This window comes from Aristolochia californica, unplaced genomic scaffold (genome assembly GCF_029961685.1).
Source record: "Aristolochia californica isolate CCGP_79_NKW_82.1479 unplaced genomic scaffold, dmAriCali1.0.hap1 SCAF_10, whole genome shotgun sequence".
NCBI classification, from domain to species: domain Eukaryota; kingdom Viridiplantae; phylum Streptophyta; class Magnoliopsida; order Piperales; family Aristolochiaceae; genus Aristolochia; species Aristolochia californica.
In genome coordinates, this window is record NW_027181771.1 from 4554733 (window position 1) to 4578199 (window position 23467).

At 36.6% G+C, this 23467-nt stretch overlaps 3 protein-coding genes across 3 annotated transcripts; 1 reads left to right on the forward strand and 2 right to left on the reverse strand.

Annotated features, from left to right (window-relative positions):
• Window positions 1-3349: 3349 nt before the first annotated feature.
• LOC137942386 (cytosolic sulfotransferase 8-like) lies at window positions 3350-4546 on the reverse strand. The gene has a single exon (XM_068788012.1). It carries the CDS (start codon window positions 4501-4503, stop codon window positions 3463-3465), a length of 1041 nt encoding a protein of 346 aa, XP_068644113.1. The 5' UTR covers window positions 4504-4546; the 3' UTR covers window positions 3350-3462.
• A 5312-nt stretch (window positions 4547-9858) lies between these two features.
• LOC137942813 (uncharacterized) lies at window positions 9859-11214 on the forward strand. The gene is made up of 4 exons (XM_068788548.1): window positions 9859-10110; window positions 10432-10629; window positions 10814-10899; window positions 11028-11214. Exons 1-4 carry the CDS (start codon window positions 9859-9861, stop codon window positions 11212-11214), a joined length of 723 nt encoding a protein of 240 aa, XP_068644649.1.
• An 8530-nt stretch (window positions 11215-19744) lies between these two features.
• On the reverse strand, window positions 19745-22750 carry LOC137942814 (cytosolic sulfotransferase 17-like). The gene is made up of 2 exons (XM_068788549.1): window positions 22589-22750; window positions 19745-20746 (listed from the first exon to the last, which is right to left on the reverse strand). The coding sequence occupies exons 1-2, from the start codon at window positions 22748-22750 to the stop codon at window positions 19745-19747; spliced, it is 1164 nt and encodes a 387-aa protein (XP_068644650.1).
• Between the last annotated feature and the right edge of the window lie 717 nt (window positions 22751-23467).

Sequence of the window (23467 nt, forward strand, 5' to 3'; positions counted from 1 at the left end):
CACTTAGATTTGGCTTATATCAAGCTTAGAGCCGGAGTAGTTACTATGTTAATAGCATGGTCGATCATCCAGTTAGCTGTATGATCAATCACCTAATATGGCACAAACTTTCAATATAAAGCATGATCAATTAACCTTTATATTCACGATCTATCATACATTACACTAAAGGCAAGCATATAATGCATGATCGATCAACTCCCTTGAGTATGATTGATCATACAAAATGCTGTTAGGAATTAGACACCCTAATTTTAAACTAATGAGATCAATAATAATAATCACTGAAGAAAGAAAAAAGCAAGCACGAGAATACAAACAACAAGATTTATACAAGTTCGTCTCAGGGTGAGACTACGTCCTGTCTTCCGCACTGCTGTAGTAATCCACTATGAAGATGAAATAATTTACAAGAGAAATCACACACTTATAGGTGTCTTTCTCTAACCTCTCGGGGGCTACAACTCAAAATCCTTTTCCGTGATGATAAAACCCTAATAGCGGCGCCTCTCAATTATAAAGGAAAAATTACGGCAACCGCGATACAAGAGTAAAATTCCCAAACTACCCTTAATGAAGCAATAGTTAATATATCATAGACCGGGCGGGGGCTCTGTCCACATGCCAACTTATCGTGGGGCATCAATTAGGCTCCACAACTTAACAAATGCTTCAAGGCAGAAGTTATAAATCATGATTGATCAACCTTTGTAGACATGATCAATCATCTAGAATCCTTTCCAGAAAAGTATATAAAGCATAATCAATTACTTTGTTGCTACAAAGTTTGCAAAAATAAATTGATTGATTGTTTCATCGATCATAAGGGCATAAAACTCCAAAATATAGCTTTTGGAGGGTGATTGATCGATCAATGAAAAGGTATGATCGATCGACCGATTTTATAGGTTTTTGAACAACGATAAAAAATGGCTAGTTTCACCAAGAAACTTATAAATAGGCATCCAAACTCAACCCTAAGCATTTGTTAAGAATTGATTGGTAAATCAAAGCTTTTACCAAATATTTTTGTATGCATATTGCCAATTCCCCTTTACAAGAGAAAAAGGCCTATTTTTTCAAAATCTTTCAAATTTCTATGCATTTCTTAACATTCTTACTTCCTTCAAAGCTCCACATACTTACATTGATCGTGCCAAAGAGATTGAAAAGCTTGGTATCTTTCTAGGAGTGACTATCTCTTCAAAAGGTGTAAGTTTCTAATTTTCTTTTGTGTTTTTCACTTTCTTTAAATGGTTTTGTAGAGCCTTAATTCTAGAAAAGTATTGCCGACTAGTGCTAAAATCTAGTGAGATTGGGATACTGTAATTGGATACTACACTTAGCTAGAGAGCCAAATTTTTTTTTTTTTCACTTTTGGCTAATAAAGCATATCAATGAATTTATCTTGTGCAAGGATACTCGGGTGGTGATTAACATTGGGGGAATATCGAAAAAAATTCTTAGCCTCTTTATGGTTGTGCACATATAATTTCATTTTTTTGCTCTTTTGCTCATTTTTATTTGCTCATTAAGCACTTGAATGTTGAAATTTTATACTCAATTCAATCCCCTCTTAAGACACCACTTGGGCCAACAATTGGTATCAGAGCAGAACTTAATCGATTGAAATCCAAATTCATCTTTATTTCATTAAATCAATTTTTATGACATCTCAAGAAGACATTATCTTCCAAGAGGGCCATGATCCCAAATCCGCACCCATGATTGATAATTCATAATACCAATGGTGGAAACTTAAGATAAAATTTTCTTATAATCCATTCAGAATGAATTATGGGATGTAGTCATAAATAAACCCTTCATCCCATTCCGAAACATAAAAAGGAAGATCTAGTCGGAAACTAGTACGTTATAGGGATGACTTAGATATTGCAAAAGTGTATATCATAGTGTTAAGGCTATGGAACTCTTGCTTAGTTCCTAAAGTATTGAAATGCTAGATTTTTTTTCATCTTGTAAATTTGGTAAATATTTATGGGAGAAACTAGAATCAAATGTTTCTAGGAACTCTAAATGTTGCTTTTCTCATTCCATGTGCACTACATTTAGAGAAAATGTAGACATAGAAAAATGTGGACACTCATGCTTTGTTGGAAAAATCATCTCAAATAAAGAAGAGACATTTGAGAGTGATAGTCTTTGAGGAACCAGACAAAGAAGAAATAATGATACTACAAGATAAATTTGTGTCCTCCATTAAAAGAAAGAAAAGAGAATATAAGAAGCTAAGTAGGCATCTATTTGAAATTATAGAAAAGGAATTGATCCTTCAAAGCTGATTATTCCTCTAATCAAGAAGATAATAGAGAGAAAAATGAAAGACTCATCTCAAAATATGAGAGGCTTAAATTCCATTCTTTAAATATTCATGAGTTGAGAAATGAAAATTATGATTTGGGTGATAGGAATTTAGAATTTCTATAAGTTTGAACTCCATTTATTGGCTTAGCTCTTGTCTCATTATTTACATGCTTTTGAACATGGACTCATTGGTGAACATTGTCTCTAGGATCACCTCCACTAGCTTCCCCATAGATACATAAAATTAATGGAGAGAGACTTGATGTACTTAGGTGCACCTTGACTTGCTTTGAACGGACTGTACCCCGCATCTCACCCGATTGCGATGAACCTCGAGGGATGGCCTAAGTATACAATCTCAAGAAAGAGAGATGGAATCGGTGGAGAAGAGACTTTATGTGAAATATAAGTATGGACTCGCTTATTAGGGAGTCACCTGCCTAGATAATTGACCCACTAGCTGGCTAGATTAGAGAGCTTACTTATTTATAGTGCTTCACTATAGAGTACTTTAATAGCAAATCTACATGGGATTATAAGGTGTCAATTGGGCGGGTCTTGAAGCATTTTAAGATACCAAAATTATTCGTATTCGGCACCAAACATTAAAGCATAGAGAAGGTGCCTACTACGTAAAGGGAAAACGGGCCAGAAGACAGAGACTTGCAAACCACCACCTTCTTTGTCAATCTTTCATTGTCAAGTTATCTCGTAGTCTTCTGCCTTTAATGACTTTAGGCTCTTGCTTTCAGATTAATTAAGACTCCTGGGGCCTATCGAAACTTTTAAACCTAAATAAATGGATATAAAAATTCCATGGCTGATCCAATACGAAAAATTATTGGTGCAAAACATACAAAACGGCTGAGATAGTCATTGATCATGATTGGACGCATGTTTCGCACCAAATGACTTTTTGTATTGGATCAGCCGTTTAAAAACTCCAGCTTGTACATAACATATAATGCAATTATGCAAATGGATAAGATTCCAAAATGCTTAATGTTTATCACCAAACATGATATAGATATATAAGGGGTTAATAACATAAAAGAAGAACCACAATAATAGAGAAAGGAAGAGAACAATCCACAGCAGTAATGGATTGATTAATCAAGAAAGAAAGATGCAGAGGAATCAACTTGAAAATTCTTGATGAGAACATTGGTCGTTGGCCTCTGCATTCTGTGAAGTGGGTATAGTTTCTTTGTCCCATTTGAACTGTAATCCTGAGCCCTCAAGCTTCTCATCACTGATGCGCTGAAGCCGCTGGGTCATCTCCTCAGTCAGATGATTCTTCCAGTCACCGACGACCCCCCGCCGGAAAAACGCGTCATACGGGTATCCGGACCAGTGGATATCTTCCCTTCCTTTGTTAGCCTTCACATTGCTTAGTCTCTCAAAGCTGCACCTCCAAACGATGTTCATGACATCTTCTTCACCAAGATCACCCCCCAAGAACTGTGCTAGTCTCGTAACGTGGCTGTGAGGGTCTTCTTGTAGCTCCTCATATGTGATAAAGAAGACCCTCTTCCTTTGATTCCAGTAACCCATTACATGTTCAAAGTAAGGGCCATAACCAACAGTTCCTTCACAAAATGCATCAAATGCTTCTCCAAATGAGATATTTGCTCCATAGCTGATTTTCCTGGTGAACTGCCACAACGAAACGATAGTGTCAGCTGGATTCCGGGCTATGTAGACAATCTTGCAGCTCGATTCCTTGACAGATTCCGGCAAAATCTCGTAGGGGAAATGGGTCTGGAAAATCCTTGGAGATGCGGATTTGTCCAGTGAAAGATGAGGGTGTTCTGGATATATCTCGAATTCCAGGCATGGAATGAGTTCGTGAGGGTTTCGGGCTACTAATGGGTCGGCATCTTCGTTCCCACTGGCACAATCAGGACCTTCAGATCCTGTTGGCGGCTTATTATGGTGGAGAATTGTATAAACAAAGGCCTCCAGCCATGTGGTGCCTGTTTTTGGGAAGGAAGTGAGAATTACGTCGCAGGCGTCGGGCTGAAAGTGAGCTCTCATCGCCACGGCTGCTTTCAGTAATTCCTCAAACATCCAGCAGCCTTTGAACTGGTAGTAATCCATTCCACACGAGACTAGTTTGGGAAGCCGATCAATGCTGGTTTCTTCTTCCTTATCATGAATTTCAGCACAGTCCGCCATTGATCTTTGACGATGCTCTTCTGTCTCTTAATGTTCTGAAGAAGGAAACTTCGTAATCTTTATTTTATACCTGTAAAACAGTTGGATTTCACCTTGCTATATTACAACTGGGAAAGGAATCTTTCCTTAAACTAATGAAGCAAGCGGCTCGCTTAATATCTCACATGAGTTTTTTCTTGTTGGACTCCATATTTCCACAAAGAAAATAAACATTGCATGCCAGCTGCATGCAGAGAAGGTTATGTGACAAATTTAACAAGTTCTTAACTTCTAGAGGAAAATAGGAAAGTTGCATTTGCATAGACCATGTGATGAAGCCTCCATTATTTTACTCTGATAGGAGAAGAACACATTTTTGTAAGTTTGTCATAGCCACAGGTTTAGTGAAAATATCAAAAGAAGTAAATTTTTCTATCTTGTGATATTTACATCGGCATAAATGTATGTGGTAAATTTAGTTTAATCTATATCGAGTTCCCTTTTTTTTTTAAGATAATTAAAACTATGATCTCGTTGGCTATTGTAATTCCAAGTTTATGATACCTAGATATTTTATTTCTTAGTAAAGGTGTATAATTGGAATAAAAAATTTAACTATTATTGTGTACAATTTGTGTAGCATTACATAAAAATTAAAATTAAAAAATTAAAAAAAGCATTGTCGTGATGGATCCCATCTAGTGTGTCCTCTTCTACCATCCAACATAGACATGAGGGGCACCTAACCCTCCCCTATGCCCCCTATTTGTTCTCCTTCCACTCAGTTTGAGGATAATATATTGTCCTCTATTGTTTTTTCAATTGATAAACGTCACAATTGAAATTTGGATGTTGCTGATGGATGAGCATACCGGTTGTGTCATAACCTTGCCTCTGTCTGAGAAGTGACAATCTCAGTGACTGGAGGCAAGTTTAAGTAATAAAGGTCCTTCATTCATGGCCGCCACCAATCACCTGTTTTGTTGTGAGATCCTAGAAGACACAAGAAGAAAGTGAGAATGTGATTGAGCAATTAAAATATTTTGTTAACTGGCTAATGGATAACAAATTTGTTAGAAGGTGGGCTCAAGCCCACACTTCCAAGAACATATTGATAAATAAGAAGATTTCTCATAAATATGGCATGAAAATGTAATTACTTATCTATTTATGTCTCTTCTCTTGTAATGTTGTAGCCCTAAGGGTATTGTAAAAAAACTATAAATAGAGACCCTTGGCTAAGAGGTAGAGCATTAAGTTCTCTCATTTCTTCTCAAATTCGTCCAAACTCTCATCTCCCTTCTCTTTGAAGTTGATCTCTAAACTATCTCCTTTTCTCTCTTCTTCTTATCCTCTCCCTCTTTGGCTCGAGATTATTATGAAGGAGTTCTAAATTCTGCATGGTATCAGAAATAAGGATTTAAGACTCCCACGTTGAAGTGATACTTAAGTACCTTTGAAGGTTTCATGCAAGGTGCTCTTGAAGGAAGAGATTCAACCATGGAAACATAAGTGATTTCTAGTTATATTTTTCCTTACATTCATACTATATACCAAGCCCATGATGTCTATATTACATCAAGAAATAAATGGCTTTCATAAGAGAAGTTGTGAAAGCTATTACTTGGTGTTTAAAGGATATTATGACATTGATCTTCTTGCACTCAAATATTGCAAGTTTGATCAAGATCCGTTACCTACAAGGTTATGAAGTTGATGGTTATATGATGGAAGAATGATATAAGACTTGCATGAGACTTAGCTTGATCTCTCATTATTCAAAACCAGTAGTTTAATTATTTTTTTGGATTAAATCAAGTTAGTTTATGATTTATGGTACTTAGATTCTCCAAACATATAGAAATTGTTTGAGGGACTTTGTCAAGCTCAAAGAGTAGTTGGATTTTGATGATTTATGATTTTTTGGAATTGCTAATTCCTTCTCCAACCCTTTAAGACTTATGAGCAATTTCATTGCCTAAAAGATTTTTGGACATGAGTAAGGGAAAGGTGTCTTTTTAAGTGATAAATATGACACCTATCATAAGGAAAAGTTAAGCCACGCTTGGATTAAGAACTAGCCACGAGTTCTTTAGTTTTTTAAGACCAAAAGGAAGATTTGAATTGGTATTGAGTGAGTAATTGATCTACTCCACTTAAGAAACGATTTTTGGTTTCTTTGGAGCCTGATTTAGTGGCTAATGTAGTAGATAAGAACTCATCTTTTTCGAAAATGACGGGTATTTGGAAGAAGGTTGTTCAAATTTGATTAAGTGGATTATTTTTCAAATTTGAAGATTTTTTTTGGCAAACATGAGCCTCCCAAGATTGGGGTTTCAGTTTGAATGTAAGTTCAAATTTTTCGGACTCTTAAGGTCCTTCTTGAGTTTAAAATTCGGATTGAGAGGAAGACAACCACCTCCCTCAGGTTACCTCTTTTTTTTGGACAACATATTATTGCTTTAATTGCTTCTCAAGCTTTATTATTAGATTATATCAGTTTTACTTCAGTCCAAATCAGTTCTTCAATATTGGATTATAGCAATTGCGCCATCATAATTGGCATTTTAATTCGATTGGATCTTCATCATTTCCTCCTCTTGTTTGTGTTTTACTAAGCATTGGTTGACTTAAGATGGCTGAAGGAAATACAAGTAGTAAGAGTGACATACTCAAAATAACTACTATTCCTTTAAGGGGATTATCCAATTATATTAGTTAGTATAAATTGGTAAGAAGGTTTCTTATTACTCGAGACTTTCTCGGTCACTTAACCAAGCCTTCTCCACCGATTGACGAAGAAAATCAATCCTATCTAAAGTGGGTTAAGGATGACAATTTGGTAATTAGTTGGCTTATTAATAGTATGGAAGAGCATGTAGCCAATAATGTTCTCCAATTAGAATCAGCCAAACAGATTTGGGGCACTTGCACTAAGTTATACTCTAGTATGGTTTCTTGACAAAAGTTATTTGATGTATTGCAAAGCATGCTCTATACTAAGCAAGGAGGCAATATTCATGATTTTTTGGCTCGATTTCGAGGTCTACTTCAAAAGTGGAAGATCACTCAACCATACTCAACCGATATTTCGGTTCAAGAGAGGCAAATGGAAGCTTTAGCAGCAGAAATTTGTATGACAAATATCAAGTCATACCTTGAAGTTGCTAAGACAACTTCTTAGCTCCTCTGCATTACCTTCCTTTGATGAAATAATTACCACATTGCTGTGAATCCTTGATCCATCTCTTAATTCAAATAATGATACTTCATTTGCTATGTATTCAGGTTATAGAGGTACATCATCCTCCAACTGAGGCCGCGACAAAAATTTTAGAGGAGGCCGAACAAGAGGTGGTAGAACTGGTCCTAGCTACTCTCGCACAAAGCCTTGAATATGCACTTATTGTGGTAGTCAAACCACCTTGTGAAAAATTGTTGGAAGCTTCATGGAAACTGGAATGGGCCACAACTACTCCAACCTCCATTACCAATGATAAACGGGAAGAAAAGGTTGAATCACAAACCGAGAAGATGACTCTCACTCATGAAGACTATGAAACATTTCAGAAAATGAAGTCATTCATGGGTTCTTTCCTTACATCTCTACCTATGGCTGCTAGTATTATTGCTTCAGGTATGCTTTCATCCATTTCCTCCTCTTCATCTTGAATAATAGACTTTAGGGCCTCCAAACATCTCTCAGTTAACAGACATGCTAAATTTTTTTATCTCCATGTATTCTCGATAAGTTTGTTACTATAGCTAATGGTACCCAAACCAAAGTACTTAGCAAGGGATCATCTTCTATTACACCCTCTATCCCACTTCAAGATATCCTATTTGTCCCTCAATTCCATGTAAACTTACTCTACGTAAGTCAACTCACAAAACATCTAAATTTCTATGTCACCTTCTCACTCTCTTCTTGTGTATTTCAAGATCTAACAACGAAGTGGGTGATTGGTGGAGGCCATGAAAAGGTGGGTTTGTATTACTTAGACCTGCCTCCGTTAGTTTTACTTTCATCCTCTCCATTTGAGGCGCAACTTTGGCACAACTGGCTTGGCCATCCTTCTACATCTTCTCTTCGATATTTATTTCCTTCTTTAAAGTCTTTGTATACTTTAAATTGTGGTTTGTCAGTTAAGTAAACACCAACAGAGTACATATTCTCCTCGCCCTACCAATAAAAGTGTTACTCCATTTTCTCTAATACATTCTGATGTATGGGGACCTTTGAGTGTCTTCAATATTCCTCAAGTTAAATATTTTGTTATTTTTGTTGATGATGTTACCCAGGTTACTTGGTTATATTTATTTAAAGAAAGATCTGACATATTTACTATCTTTGAGGCCTTTCATGCTATGTATTAACCCATTTTGGCAATAAAATTCAAGTACTTAGGACTGATAAAGATAAAGAGTACTTGTCTAGTGAGTTTCAGTCCTTTAGCCTTATCCATCAAACATCTTGTGCTTACACATCTCAATAGAATGGTGATACAAAAAGAAAGAACTGTCAACTCTTTGAGGTTGCTTAGGGCCTCCTCTACTCCATGAAGGTATCCTACTTTTATTGGCCTCATGCCATACTTGTGGCCTATTTCTTTATCAATAGGTTACCTTCATCTGTACTTGGTCGTAAGACTCCCTTTTCTGTATTATTTCCTAGTGAAGACCCATTTTCTCTTCCGGTAAAGGTCTTTGGGTGTGCTTGTTTTGTCCACATTACACCTCCTCAGAAAAGTAAAGTTGCTTCTCGTTCTATGAAGTGCATTTTATTGGGTTACACTCACACCCAAAAAGGTTGTCTATTACAATCCTAACCTTCAACATTTACTTGTTTACTTGTGTTTAGGGATGTGACCTTTTTTTAGGACATCTCATTCTATTCCTTGAATGATGGTCTTTCGGTTTTGTCATTTCCTCCTACCACTCCTTGTCCATTTGTGTACTTTAATGCCGATGTCACTCACCACCACCACCCCTCCCCCCCCTCTCTTCAGCCGACACCACACCTGTGGAGTTTTCGGATCCTACTGAGGTAAGTCCTTCCCCTATTCCATTTGGTCCACATTTTGATACTTGGCCCATTGCTCTAAGAAAAGAACCTTGTACTTGTAGTACTTCTCATCATATATCCAACTTTAAATCTTACCATTGTTTGTGTTCCGCATGTTATCAGTTCATTGCATCTCTTTCTTCCATCTATTTTCCGCAGTCCTATCAGGAGGCCCTGAAACATCCAAGATGGGAGGCAGCTATGGATGAGGAAATGCAAGTCTTATATGAAAATCAGACATTGAACTTAGCACCACTTCCGCAAGTAAGAAACCGGTAGGTTGTAAATGGGTTTTTATCTTCAAACATAATATGGATGGGTCCGCTACTCGCCTTAAGGCCCACCTCGTTGCTAAAGGGTACACTCATTGTTATGGAGTGGATTATGAGGAGACTTTCTTTCCTGTTGCCAAGTTAAATTCGGTATGTATCCTATTATCGCTTGCTACTAACTCTTCATGGCTCGTCTATCAACTCGATGTAAAAAATATTTTCTTAAATAGTGATATATGCAAGAAAATTTATATGATTCAACTACCTAGTTATGTGGTTGAGGGAGAGTCTGTAAGCCGCTTAAAGAAGTCCTTATATGGACTTAAACAGTCCCATCGGGCCTAGTTTGATAAATTTAGCCAAACACTACTATAATTTGGATTTCATCAGTGATCAGTAGGTCATTTGATATTTATTAAAGATACCTCAAAATGAAAGATATTATTGGTTGTGCAAGTTGATGATATTGTCTTAACCGATAATGAAATGAATAGAATACAAAAAGTAAAAAACATATATATCATGAATTTAAAACTAAAGATCTTGGACTTCTAAATTATTTTTTTGGGCATACAAGTTCTTCAGTCTAAGTATAGGATAATATTATCTCAGAGGAAGTATGTCTTGGACCTCTTGGAAGAAATGGGAATAATGATGGGGTGTTGCCCAACTGACACACCTATGGATGCGAATATTATATTATGTGTGAGTTCTGGAGAAGATATTGATATTGGCAAATATGAAAGACTTGTGGGCAAATTTATCTACCTCACGGTAACTACATTAGACATATCATATGATGTAAGTGTGGTGAGTCAGTACATGCATAAACCGCAACTAACCCATTAGCAAGCTTGGGAAAGGATATTACGATACTTAAAAGGAGCCACAGGAAGAGGATTGCTTTACAACATAGAAGGTTTCTCTGACGCAGATTGGGCTGGATCACCTGATGATAGGAAATCCACTTCTGGATATTGCACTCTTGTTGGAGGGAACTTGGTTACATGGAGAAGCAAGAAGCAAAATATGGTTGCGAGATCTAGTGCAAAAGCATAATACAGGGCTATGGCTCACACAGTCAGTGAACTCCTATGGATTAGATCCCTTCTTACCGAATTAAGATTTTAGGAAGGAGGTTTTATCAGTCTATATTGTGATAACCAAAAAGCTATTCATATCACTTCGAATTTGGTATTCCTTGAAAGGACCAAACACATTGAGGTGGACTGCCACTTTATACAAGAGAAATTTCAAGCGGGTATAATCTCCCTCAAACTTGTTTCATCACAAGAGCAAGTAGCGGATATTTTTACTAAACCAGTTACGTTTAAGATCCTATCTTTTATATGTGGCAAGTTGAGTATTTATAATGTTTTTTCTCTTCCAGCTTGAGGGGGAGTGTTAGAAGGTGGGTTCAAGCCCACACGTCCAAGGAAGAAAGCCTACACATCCAAAAGGTGACATATTAGTAAATAAGAAGACTTCTCATAAAGATGGCATGAAGATGTAATTACTTATCTATTTATGTCTCTTCTCTTGTAATGTTGTAGCCCCAAGGGCATTGTAAAAAAACTATAATACAAACCCTTGGCTAAGAGGTAGAACATTAAGTTCTCTCCTCTCTTCTCAAATTCCTCCAAACTCTCCTCTCCCTCCTCTTGGAAGTTGATCTCTAAACTCTCTCTCGTTCTCTCTTCTTCTCTTCTTCTTCTCCTTCTTCTTCTTCTCCTCTCCCTCTTGGGCTCAAGATCAATATGAAGGAATCCTAAATTCTACAAAATTTAAGGGAAATTGGGGGACAAATAGGACATCTATAAGCAGAAGAGATGGTGTAACAAAGGAAGATCCCTTCCAAAAACTTTGGTTTAGGATCCATTGGCTATGATAACAAACTTGTTTGGTAGACATGGAGATATGAAATGTAACAGACTCTTATTACCTATAAGATTGCCAGAGTCCCTTGAGTCGATGATCTGGGATGAAGAGGAGAAGGTGACAGAAATCATACCTGAAGCGGTGGAGGCAACAACAATAGTTGAAGATGCTGGAGAAGATGGAAGGAATACCATTGGAGTTTTCATCCTCTGTAAAAGATCATAGTCATTATCGGTGATAGTCTTCTTTCCTCTTTGTGATTCAGATTAGCCAACATTCTTCTCATTTTGAATTGCAGCTTGGTTGGCAGTGACCCAATTTGGTTTGCCATGAAGCTTCCAACAGGTATCCACTAGATGGTTCAGTCCACCACAGTGAGTGCAGACTCGGTTGTTTGACCTTGAAGGACTAGATCCACTTCTACCATCTCTTGCTAGACCTCCTCTATAATTTCTATTGTGCCCTCAAGTGGTAGAAGATGTACCCCTATTTCCTAAGTACACAGGAGATCATACTTAAGTATGAGAAGTGGAGGAAAGATATGGTATCCGAAGTAATGTTGCACTTATGTCATTGAATGATGGAAGTACGAAAGAACTAAGGAGTTGTATTTTGGCCACTTCAAGATATGGCTTGATATTTGAAAAGCAAATAGTAGCTGCTAAGGCATCTCGTTGCTTTTCTTGAACCGATATATCGGTGGAATAGGGCTGAGAAATTTTCTACTCCTAAATAAGCCATCTAAACCTAGCCAAGAACTCATGCAAGTTTTCTCATTATTTTGTAGTAAACATGTTATGAAACACATAGTATAATTTTTATAAATTCTTGGTGCTAGAATACAACTTAGAACAAGTGTCCCATATTTGCTTTGCGATCTCAAGGTGGACAATATTATTTTCCACATATTCCACCATGTTATTAATCAGTCAACTAATGACAAGTGTGTCATTCTTGAACCATTTAATATAAGAATTATCATCTTCATCTATGGGTGGAGCTGTTTAGTCAAATGTCATAGTAGATTTCTGATGATAAGGAATCTTTTAACCGGCTGAACCCCAACTTAAGTAATTAGACAACTCTCTAAAGGGTATAGTGGTAATCTTAAGTAAGTCACTTTTATCATTCATATTCATATATTCTTCACCCATCACTAATAAATATTCAATGCACTAATTTTCCAACTCGAACCAAACCAACAACAAAAAGCAAAGCTGACCCAACCGAGAGGGGAAAGAGAAACCAACCGGAGCTTGACTTTAGTCGACGATCATTCATCAAATAGAAAGAATCCTTATGCTAGCTATTATCTGGAAAGGAGGATCTAATACCTTTCTAGGAATGGAAAGTCGTAAATCCTCATCAACTAATCCTTAGCCGAGCATGGAACTAGGTATCAAACGAGAGATACTTAAAGAAAGTTGAATGCAACATCCATCTTGTCTTATTCAAGCATTCAAAAAATGGAAGGCTTGGGTAATCCACGTATTATCATACCATTTAGAAAGATACTCAATCTTCTAAAAAAATTTTGACTTGAACTCAAATCTCTTTTAAGATGGAAACTTCCCTTCTATGTTGAATATGCCAACTTGCAAGCTATGTTGCATGCCACCTTTTGTATGACTTAATCTTCTTTGTTGTGTTGATTATTTTTTGAAAACTCCTTTGGTCATCACTTCACTGGCGTTTTCCTTCTCTGGGTCATCTTCAACGCCCACTCCATTGTTGTTGTTGGAGAAGACGACTTTGTTGTGTTTTTGTTTCTACTTGTTGGGAGAGACGAGATTTGATGTTATTACCGAGTATGGTTTAATATACCGTGTTCAACGAGCGTTTATCTACCTTGTTGGGTCAACCCAACGAACCAAGATGCTCGTCTCACTGCTATCAAGCCGCACCAGACTGCCGAATCAACTTATACTATGTCAACTCGGTCCGGGTCAACCTAACTCGGCCCACTTGCTTTTTGCCTATGTTATTTGGGCTGAGGTCCCGAGTTCTATATCGATTTCTCCCGTGACTCGACTATATTGGTTTGATTCTTGACTCAGCTCGACTCGATCCCTTGTCTCTGACTGGAGTATTATCTTGAATTAATTGACAACTTCTTACTCAATCAACGTATTATTTGGTGCACAACATTTTTATGGACTCTCTACAGATTATTTCATGTGTCCTTTTTTAGGACTTTCAATATTTGATTTGTATTATTTGGGCCCAGGCCTATTTCCATTGCTACTATTGTGTCTCTGTGACTGAGACATTATTATTGAAGGACTTCTCGGTTACTAACTATTGTTAGCATTGGTTATACTAATGAAGAAGAAAGCACATGGTGTCCCCAACATATTATCTTACTGTGATTCCCCATTACCCTCTTATTATTTGTTAAAATCACTTCTGAGCAATGCTTATAAACCTATTATGTACAGAGGATATGAGTGAGCCCAACATCCAACGTGAGTCAAGTCTATTATTCACCCAAGAGGTATTTTTTTTAGTTACCCTGAGAAAGTGGGTAGACTTTATGCCCCTTAGTTGGGCTTTTTTGACGCTTTTGAAATTGAGCGGAGATTATTTCTAACTATGACCATTTGATTAGAGGATAGAGCTTTGTCATATGGTTAAGAGTGATTTTTTTCTCACCATTAGTATGCCAGCCGGGTCTCTTGACAAGAATAAAGAGATCACCAACTTGAGGGGGAGTGTTGGAAGATATGATAGACTGCTATTTTATACGGGAAGATCCTATACACCATTTGCAGCAAACTGGGCGTTTGTGATGTTCTCTCACCCCCAGTTTGAGGGGGAGTATTGGAAGACATGCCCAAGCCTATACGATCAAGGAAGGCCCACATGTCCAAGTGTGTTAGAAGATGGGTTCAAGCAAACAGACCAAGGAAGGCCTACACAATGGTGGTATGATGGTAAATAAAAAGTCATCTCATAAAGACGACACTGATGTAACTAGTTTAAGTTTCAGGGGTATAATTATAATATTATATTTTCATTCATCTATAAATAGAGATTTAAGGGTAGGGTTAGGACACAAAGTCCATAGTCTCATCTTCCTCCTATTTTCTCCCCAATATGTCGTCTCTCCTTTTCTCCATGAGCTATTCCATAGAGTCCTAAAAATCAACAATTTACAAATTTAATTACTTAAGATACTTCACCTTCAAGAGTCAATGCATCTCAAGATCAAAAGCTTGAAAATGATCAAGCCTAACTCAAGAACTCAAGCATCATTGAAGGACGCCTCTTGAAGTAGCACCCACAATGAAGAAGATAACGAGAAGACTAAAGTTCATGCAATAGTCAAATGTCCAAACTCAGTCACAAATGTAAGAGTATTCGAAACTTCCTTCTTTAAGTACAAATGCCAAATTGGAGCTTTAGGTCATAGAATTGCATATCAACGTGTTCAAGAACATCATAAACATCACTTAGAATATGTTGGAGCACTTGGGGAAAAATAATTTCATGCTTTAAAAGTCAACATTGTTGAAATGGCATTGAAATGATTGATGTGCCACTGACAATAATCGATCATCCATAACTGTGCAGGCTAGAAATATAAACTATTGTCGATCAACCAAAGTCAATTGATTGATCATCCAAAACATGGACATTTTATGCTATAAAGCATGATCAATCATCCCACTTGGATTGATTGATCATTTCTGCCTAGGCAAGCAAATTTCACATGGAATGATCGATCATCCCACCTGATTGATCGATCAGACAAAACCTTGCCAGTAAGGGACATAAGACATGATCAATCAGAGGTAATGAACTAATCGATCATACTTGTATTACACAACTAGAAGGAATTCTGATTGATCGATCATCCCCTTATCAAAGATTTATCAACTTAACTTTTTAGACCAATGGAAACATATTGATCGATCAGTCCATCGATCAATAAGTCATTGTCTGACAAAAAATTAGTCGCTCTAATTGATCGATCAATCAATCACTTTTCAATTATCAATTAATCAATGTACAATTTTTTTTAAAACGGGAAAATAATGGCTAATTTGAGTTGGGGAAGTTATAAATACCCCACAAAATCGTGTATTGAAAAGTTAATGAGCATTTATTGGAAAATACTTCAAGCCATTATTTTTAATCTTACAAATTCTTTCAAAAGTGCTTTAGAGTGAAAGAGAGTCACATACCTAGAAAAATCTCACATCTTTTTAGTCCAATCCTTGCATTCACATAGTCAAAGCTCCTTCAATCTTTTCACATCGTGCTACAAAGAAGATGAAGCTTGATTTTTTCAAGGAGAAACATCTCTCCAAGTAAGGTTGTACTTTTTTCCATTCTTTTACTTAAATTTGTGAAAGACTCATCTAGAATCTATAGAATCTAGATGGAAAGACTTAACTAGAGCTAAAATCTAGCAGCAATCTCTTGGGGAGATTAGAGTTGTAAAAACTTTTGTTGAGTTACACGTGGCCAAAGAGAGGTAGAATCTCTTTATGTAATTTCAACTATTAGAGCTTTTCAAATAGTAAAATTTCCCAAGTAAGGGTTCTTGGATGGTGACTACCACCAGGGGAACATCGATAAAAAAATATTTTTGTCCCTATGGTGTGCGCATATTTTGATTTACTTTGAATTGCTTTTATGCATGACTTATATTAATTTGATAATCCCAATTCACCCACCTCTTGAGAATCCACATGGGCCAACATCTCTCTCTCTCTCTCTCTACACCTCCCCTTTTCTCAAAACTCTCTCTTGTGACTAGGGGTGGCATCGAGCCGAGCCGAGCCCGAACCTGCCTATGTTCGAGTCGAGCTTGATTTAAATATTTCGAGCCGAGCTTCAAGTCGAGCCTCGTCTCGAGCCTAAAATTGTTATTGAGCTCGAGCCCAACGAGTTCGAGCCGAGCTTCGAGCCAAGCTCGAGCCTCAACATACATTTCAAACTTTTCAAAAAATATATATCGAATAAAATGTATATAAAATTATGCATATATTTTATATAAAATTGGGCATGACCTCTACATAAAATCGGGCATAACTTATATATATAATATGTGTATAAGATTGGGCATAACCTCTACTTAAAATTGAGCATAATCTATATATATAATACTTGTATAAAATTGGGCATGACCTTTACTTAAAATTGGGCATAATCAATATACATAATACCTGCATAAACACTCCATAAACACTCCATAAAATTGTTTATACATTCCATAAACACTTCATGAAATTGTTTATATACTCCATAAAATAATCTAAACACTCCATACACTGCATAACATTATAAATAAACTCCATACAATAATCAAACACAACAAAATTAAATAAAATATCACTATCAATTTACAATCACCCAAATAAAAACTATAAATTCTTTAAATAAAATCATATTACTATTACATACTTACTAGAAAATTACAAGAAATATTTTAAATTTTTCTTAGGAAAATTAAATGGACCTCTTATTGCCTTTTCTAAGGAAATAAATAAAAATTAATAATTAATCTAATATATTATTATACTTATCGATAAAATTTTAATCACATAAAATGTCAAACACAAAATTACTATGAAAATTGCCTCATGCTCAAAGTATTATATCATCAACTGTCAAATACTTATTCAAAATTTTTCTATATGGTTTTCTAAACCATCTTGGCAAGAAAATCTTACTTGAAAAATTATAGGATTTTTTAAAAAGAATTTATAATTAGAAAAATATTTTGAAAAAATACGAGGCACTAATGGTCCCCCTATTTCTATTAAAAATATTTTTTCAACATTTATTGAAAAAACTAGTCTCTGGAAACGTATTTCTACTAAAATATCTTTTCAATTTATTTAAGAGCCATGAGGAAGGGACAAAGAGTTTTTTTTTTCCTTGTTTATGATCTCGCACGTAGGGGTAGCTTTGAATAAATTATATATAAAATTATGCATACATTTTTAAAAAATATAATGATAGGGGAGGTTCAGGATTGAATTTCAATAATGGATTAAAATGCACCAATATTAATATTTTTTACTCCAATTGTTGTCTAGCTTGTTTTGTAATTTTTGAATTTGGCCATAATTTATTATGGCCTCCTTAGTGCCCCTAGATAAAAATTTATATTCTAGGAAAAACTAAAAATATTTTTCCTATGATACATATTCCCAAAAAAACCTTTAAATAAAATCTTATTACTATTAGTGACTTATTAGAAAATTATAGGAAATATTTTAAAATTTTCTTAGGAAAGTTAAATGGACCTTTTATTGTCTCTTCTAGGGAAATAAATAAAAATTAATAATCAATCTAATATATTATTATACTTATCGATAAATTTTTAATTAAATAAAATATCAAACACAAAATTGCAATGAAAATTATTTCATGCTAAAAGTATTACAGCATCAACTGTTAAATACTTATTCAAAAATTTTTTATACAGTTTTCTACCCCATCTTGGTACAAAAAATCTTACTTTGAAAATTATATGATTTTTAATAAAAAATTTCAATTAGAAAAGTGTTTAAAAAAACATGAGACACTAATAGTTTATAGAAAATTATTTCTATAAAATTTATTTTTAATTTTTTCCAGAGGAAAAAGTTTTTTTTTTATTTTATGATCTCGCACGTGCGAGATCATCTTCTCGCGAGGAAGGGGGAGATTATTTCTCCCCTGTTCTGGTTTTCCGCCGAGACCACCCCGAGGGAAGGGGCTTACGGCGCCGGGGAGGATTTATCGTCGGAGATGACGGCCACGACGGAGTCGGCGGCGACGGAATCGGCGGTGACGGAAGCGGCGGCGACGGAAACAGAGGCGACGGCGAGGAGAGGAAGAAATCGAACGGACGGACACAGAGGTGGCCGGCGAGCAGCTGCGACGGCGGTATAGACACCGGAGAACAGCTACGACGGCGGTAGAGGCGGCGACAACAACCGATGGGAGGGGTCGGCGGTGACGAGGGGGGAGGAAAAATTTTTCCCCCTCTCGCTCTCCCTCCCGCTCCCACTCCCCCGCTCGCTCGCGATCCCGTACCGATTCATGCCGATCCGACTCATTTCGAGCCGGCTCGCGAGCCAACGAACCGAACCTAGCTTCGGTCGAGCTCGGCTCGTTAAGGTAAACGAGCCGATTTCGGTGTTCGAGCTCGGCTCGAGCTCGAAAAATGACGAATCGAACCGAGCCAAACCGAGCCGGCTCGCGAACTGGCTCGGCTCGAAGCCACCCCTGCTTGTGACCCTTCATTCTCCTCCTCCCTTCTCTCTCCCTATCCCTTCCCCCACTGCATTGACCTCTCCCCTTCCCTTTCCTCTTCCCGAGCCGGCTCGCGAACTGGCTCGGCTCGAAGCCACCCCTGCTTGTGACCCTTCATTCTCCCCCTCCCTTCTCTCTCCCTATCCCTTCCCCCCCTGCATTGACCTCTCCCCTTCCCTTTCCTCTTCCCTCCATCCTTTTCCATTCCCATTTTCCTTCTTTGTCATTAAATATATCGCTATGAAAAGAACTTTTAATTATAAAAATGAGAGATAATTAATTGTACTCATTTTTACGAAGCTGGAGCTCTCTCTCATTCCACACTGTTTCCTTCATCTCTCTCTCCAGTTAGAATTGTCCACTGTTCAGAATATCTCTCAAACGTTCAACTCTATTTTGCTTTTCTGATAAAATAATTTATAGAGATGTAAAGAAGCTCAAGAACACATCTTCATTCCTAGTCAATATTGTCTTCAAATTCTTCCGTTTTTTTTTTTTTCTGCTGTCTGCTGTCTACCTACCATAATATTTATGATTTGAATATTTGGCCCACCCTATCGAACCCGTAATAATGCATAAAGGAATATTATGAAATTATTCAGATGAAATATCCCACTTATTTTACTCTATATAGCCCCAAGAATTTGGACAAAATGGACTCTTCCATGAAAGCTACCTCCAATTATTTCAAGATTTTAAAATAACACAAAAAGCCAATACAAATCTTGTTCTTACTAAGAGACCACGAATAGGAATGCTTGATACAATAACTGAAGATAAACAATTACGCGATCTAGTTCTTCCTCCTCTCATCCGTTGCAGTGGTGGTTGTGGTGGTGGTTTCCATCTCCCACTTGAACTGTAATCTTGAACCCTCGAGCTTCTTCAGAGTAAGACCCATAAGCCTTTGGATCATCTCTTCAGTCAGATGATTTTTCCAGTCTCCGACACTCCCCCTCCGGAAAAATGCTTCATAGGGGTATCCTGACCAATGGATGTCTTCCCTTCCTCTGTTAGCCTTAACGTTCCTTAGTCGTTCAAGACTGCACCTCCATATGATGTTCGTGACTTGTTCTTCACTAAGATTACGCCCCAGGAACTTGGCAAGTCTCGTAACATGTTTGTAAGGGTCTTCCTTCAACTCTTCATACATGATAAACAAGACCCTCTTCCTCTCTTTCCAGTAACCTAAAACATGATCCAAGAATGGACCGTAAGCAACAGTTCCTTCACAAAAGGCATCAAATGCTTCTTTAAATGAAACATTTGCTCCGTGGCTCCTTCTGTTGGAGAACTGCCATAATGAAACAACAGTGTCAGCTGGATTACGGGCCACATACACAATCTTACAGCTCGATCTCTTGATGGATTCCGGCAAGAGCTCGTACGCGAAATGGGTCTGGAAGATCCTATGGGATGGGGCTTGATCCAACAGATGTAAGTTTCCGGGATATATTTGAAACTCGAACACTGGGACAAGTTCATGGGGATTCTGAGAGACTAACGGGTCAGCAGCGGCGGCGGAAACGGAACCTGGAGATACTTCCGGTGGCATGTCATGGTGGAGAATTGTATAAATAAGGGCCTTGAGCCATGTGGTTCCAGTTTTGGGGAAGGAAGTGAGAATTACATCATTAGGATGAGGCTCAAAGTGATTTCTCATCGCCATTGCAGCTTTGAATAACTCGTCAAACATCCAGGAGCCTTTCCACTGGAATAGAGCCGCTCCGCAGGACACAACTCTGGGAAGATGATCGATACATGTTTCCTCTTCTAATCTTTGCATCTCGTAACACTAACAGAATACTGATCACTGGGAGAAAGAACAATTGCACCATTTACACTTTAAATCAAGCTTATACCTGTTCTTTAGTGGCTTATTTAATTTTCTAACCGAAAACGACTATGATGAATTTCCAAAATGTGAATATAATAATTCTGTACTACAACCGACTATGTTATTTTGATGTAACCTAATGAAGCAAAGTGGTTTATTTTAATTATCATACGTAGCATGTTTTGGAGGTAGTTATGATTGAAACCACCCTAGTTGTTTATCCTACTATTTTATCAATCTGATTAAAATAAAGATGAAACATAAATAGTTATTTCATGTTTAATTGCTTGAGTATCTGAATAAAGAGTATAATTTTTAACCCCTTTTTTTTATTAAAGTGTTAGAAAAAATCTCTCCTTCTATAGGAGATGCCAAAATAAATATTATCTAGTCAAATATAACTAAGGTTATATGCTTATTTTACACTTTTATAAGTTATATTTTGTTTTTAATATTTTATATGTTTTTAATGATTTACTAAATATTTTATTATATTTTAAATATTTTTAAATCTGTCTACTTACCCATTAACCTAGTTATTGTGGGTGATTAAGTAACTAAAAGATAAGGGAACACTTTTAACCTATTTCGACTAAAGAATTTATGTGTGTAACATAATAGATTTTGGGTAGTTAAAATGGATAATGGAGTATGCCTTATTATGCCTTATAAATAATAGAAGGGACTAATGTCGGTCTTAAAAAACAACACTACCCTACAAGACAACTCAGAATCGCATTGTAGTGTCCATGCGATTATCCATGGGTTGGTCAGGTGGTGTCTCAAGGGGGGTTGAATTGGGTGCGAATTGAAAAATTACATAAAATTGGATAAAAAGATGTTCAAAGAAAAACGTAAAATATTATCTTGAAAAATTATATTTTTTATCGATATTAATGGTAATTACTGCTCAAGAACTCTTGCTCTGAAAAATGTACTAATTAGCTAGCTAAAATAAATTACAAAAATATTATCAAACTCCTTTTGGCCGCCCCAAATGAGTGTAGTCACAAATTGCACAAGTTTCGTAAATCTATCCCCAAGAGATTTTTACAATGACTAAATTATGAAGGGTAGCTCCTTAAAAAAATCCTATGGGTAAAAATTCAAATATTCAATTCTCTACCATAGGTCACCAAAATGTGTAAGCAGCCTACCATTATCATTAGAACTTCAAACCATGATTTTTAAATATTTTTTTTGAGATTTATTACATTATATTTGGCGAACTTTTGTAAAAGATAGTGTCATTTCTAGGAGGAACGACACTAAACAGCTAGTTTTTAGACTATTTGATAGTGTTTATTTAAACAAATTTTTACCCCACACTATTTACCAAGTAGAATAAAATGAAGCTCTCCCTACATTCCTAATGCTCTAAGATTTTTCAATCAATCCAAAAGCACCAAAACAACAAGGTTTTTCAAAAGAACAATGTACTTGTGTTTGAAATTTTGAAACCTATTGTGGACTTGGTGTTTTTTTGTGTTGAACTTACTTGTGTTTATTTTGAAATAAAATGATTTGAGTGCAATTAATATTTAGCTATGAGTCTCTCAATTAGACTTTAACTTGGGGCATTTCCACAACTTTTCAAACTCTAATTATTGAATTTTTCAAATCTTAAAATGTACATACTTTGAAATCGTTTATCTTCAATATATTTTAATTGTTAATTGTTCTAATTAGGAGTGAACGTCAAGTGGGATTTCATGAGGAATCCAATTTGACCCAACTCGAAAATCTCAAGTTCTAGTTTGGGGTTTCATCCCACAATCAAGGATGGGGCTGGGAAAATACCCATTGGGTTTCAGGTTGGGGATGGGTTTCTCCAAACCCGACCCATGGAGATGAGATGGGGATATAAAATGGGGTAGTTCGGGGATGGGTCGGGTGTACAAGGACGGAATAGGGATGGGTCAGGTTTAAGCCAGTTTTACGAGGAAGGGATAAGGACGACATTGTAGTGACAACGATCGAGTCAAGGTTGCGTTTGATGCTTCAGGTTTTGTTGGTGATTAGGTTTCATGTTTTGGGGTCGGGGTTAAGGACAAGTTCAGGTTTTTAGAAACTTGACCCCTATCCAACCCATGCCCTCTCCAAGTTGTGATAGAATCAACTAGCATTGAGTGTATTCTTTTAAAGTTTTCTATTGTAATATGTGCCTGATTAAGAGGCTTTGTGTTTAATAGTAAACCTAGCAATATTTACAAAGTTGTACACCAAACAAGATTTGGATAAACTGATTGGTAGTTTCTTGTGAAAATCCTATTGTGGGTCTAAGTTCCTACACCTAGTTGTTGCTTATCATAAGTCCCAAGTGTGGGTAGGTCTTGTAATTTGGACCTTTTGGGTTTGTTGTTATAGGTGCCATTAAGTTGATGTTTAGTGGATTTAATTGTGAGGTGCAACTTGGGATGGATATAGCAACCTAATTTGGGGTTGTGAACCATTATAAACTTGTTATGTTTATTGTGATCAGTTAGTTATTGCATGTCTTATTTGTTTTAGTGACACAATACTTTTGAATTGGCCATTAAAGAGTCGTAAACCTATTTAATCCCCTCCCCCTCCCCTGCCCTTCTATGTTTAAACTTAATTTTCAAATGACTTTAGTGTGGGGGGGGGGGGGGGGTGTCAAATTAAAATAAAAAGTTATGCAGAAAAGCAATTCAAAGT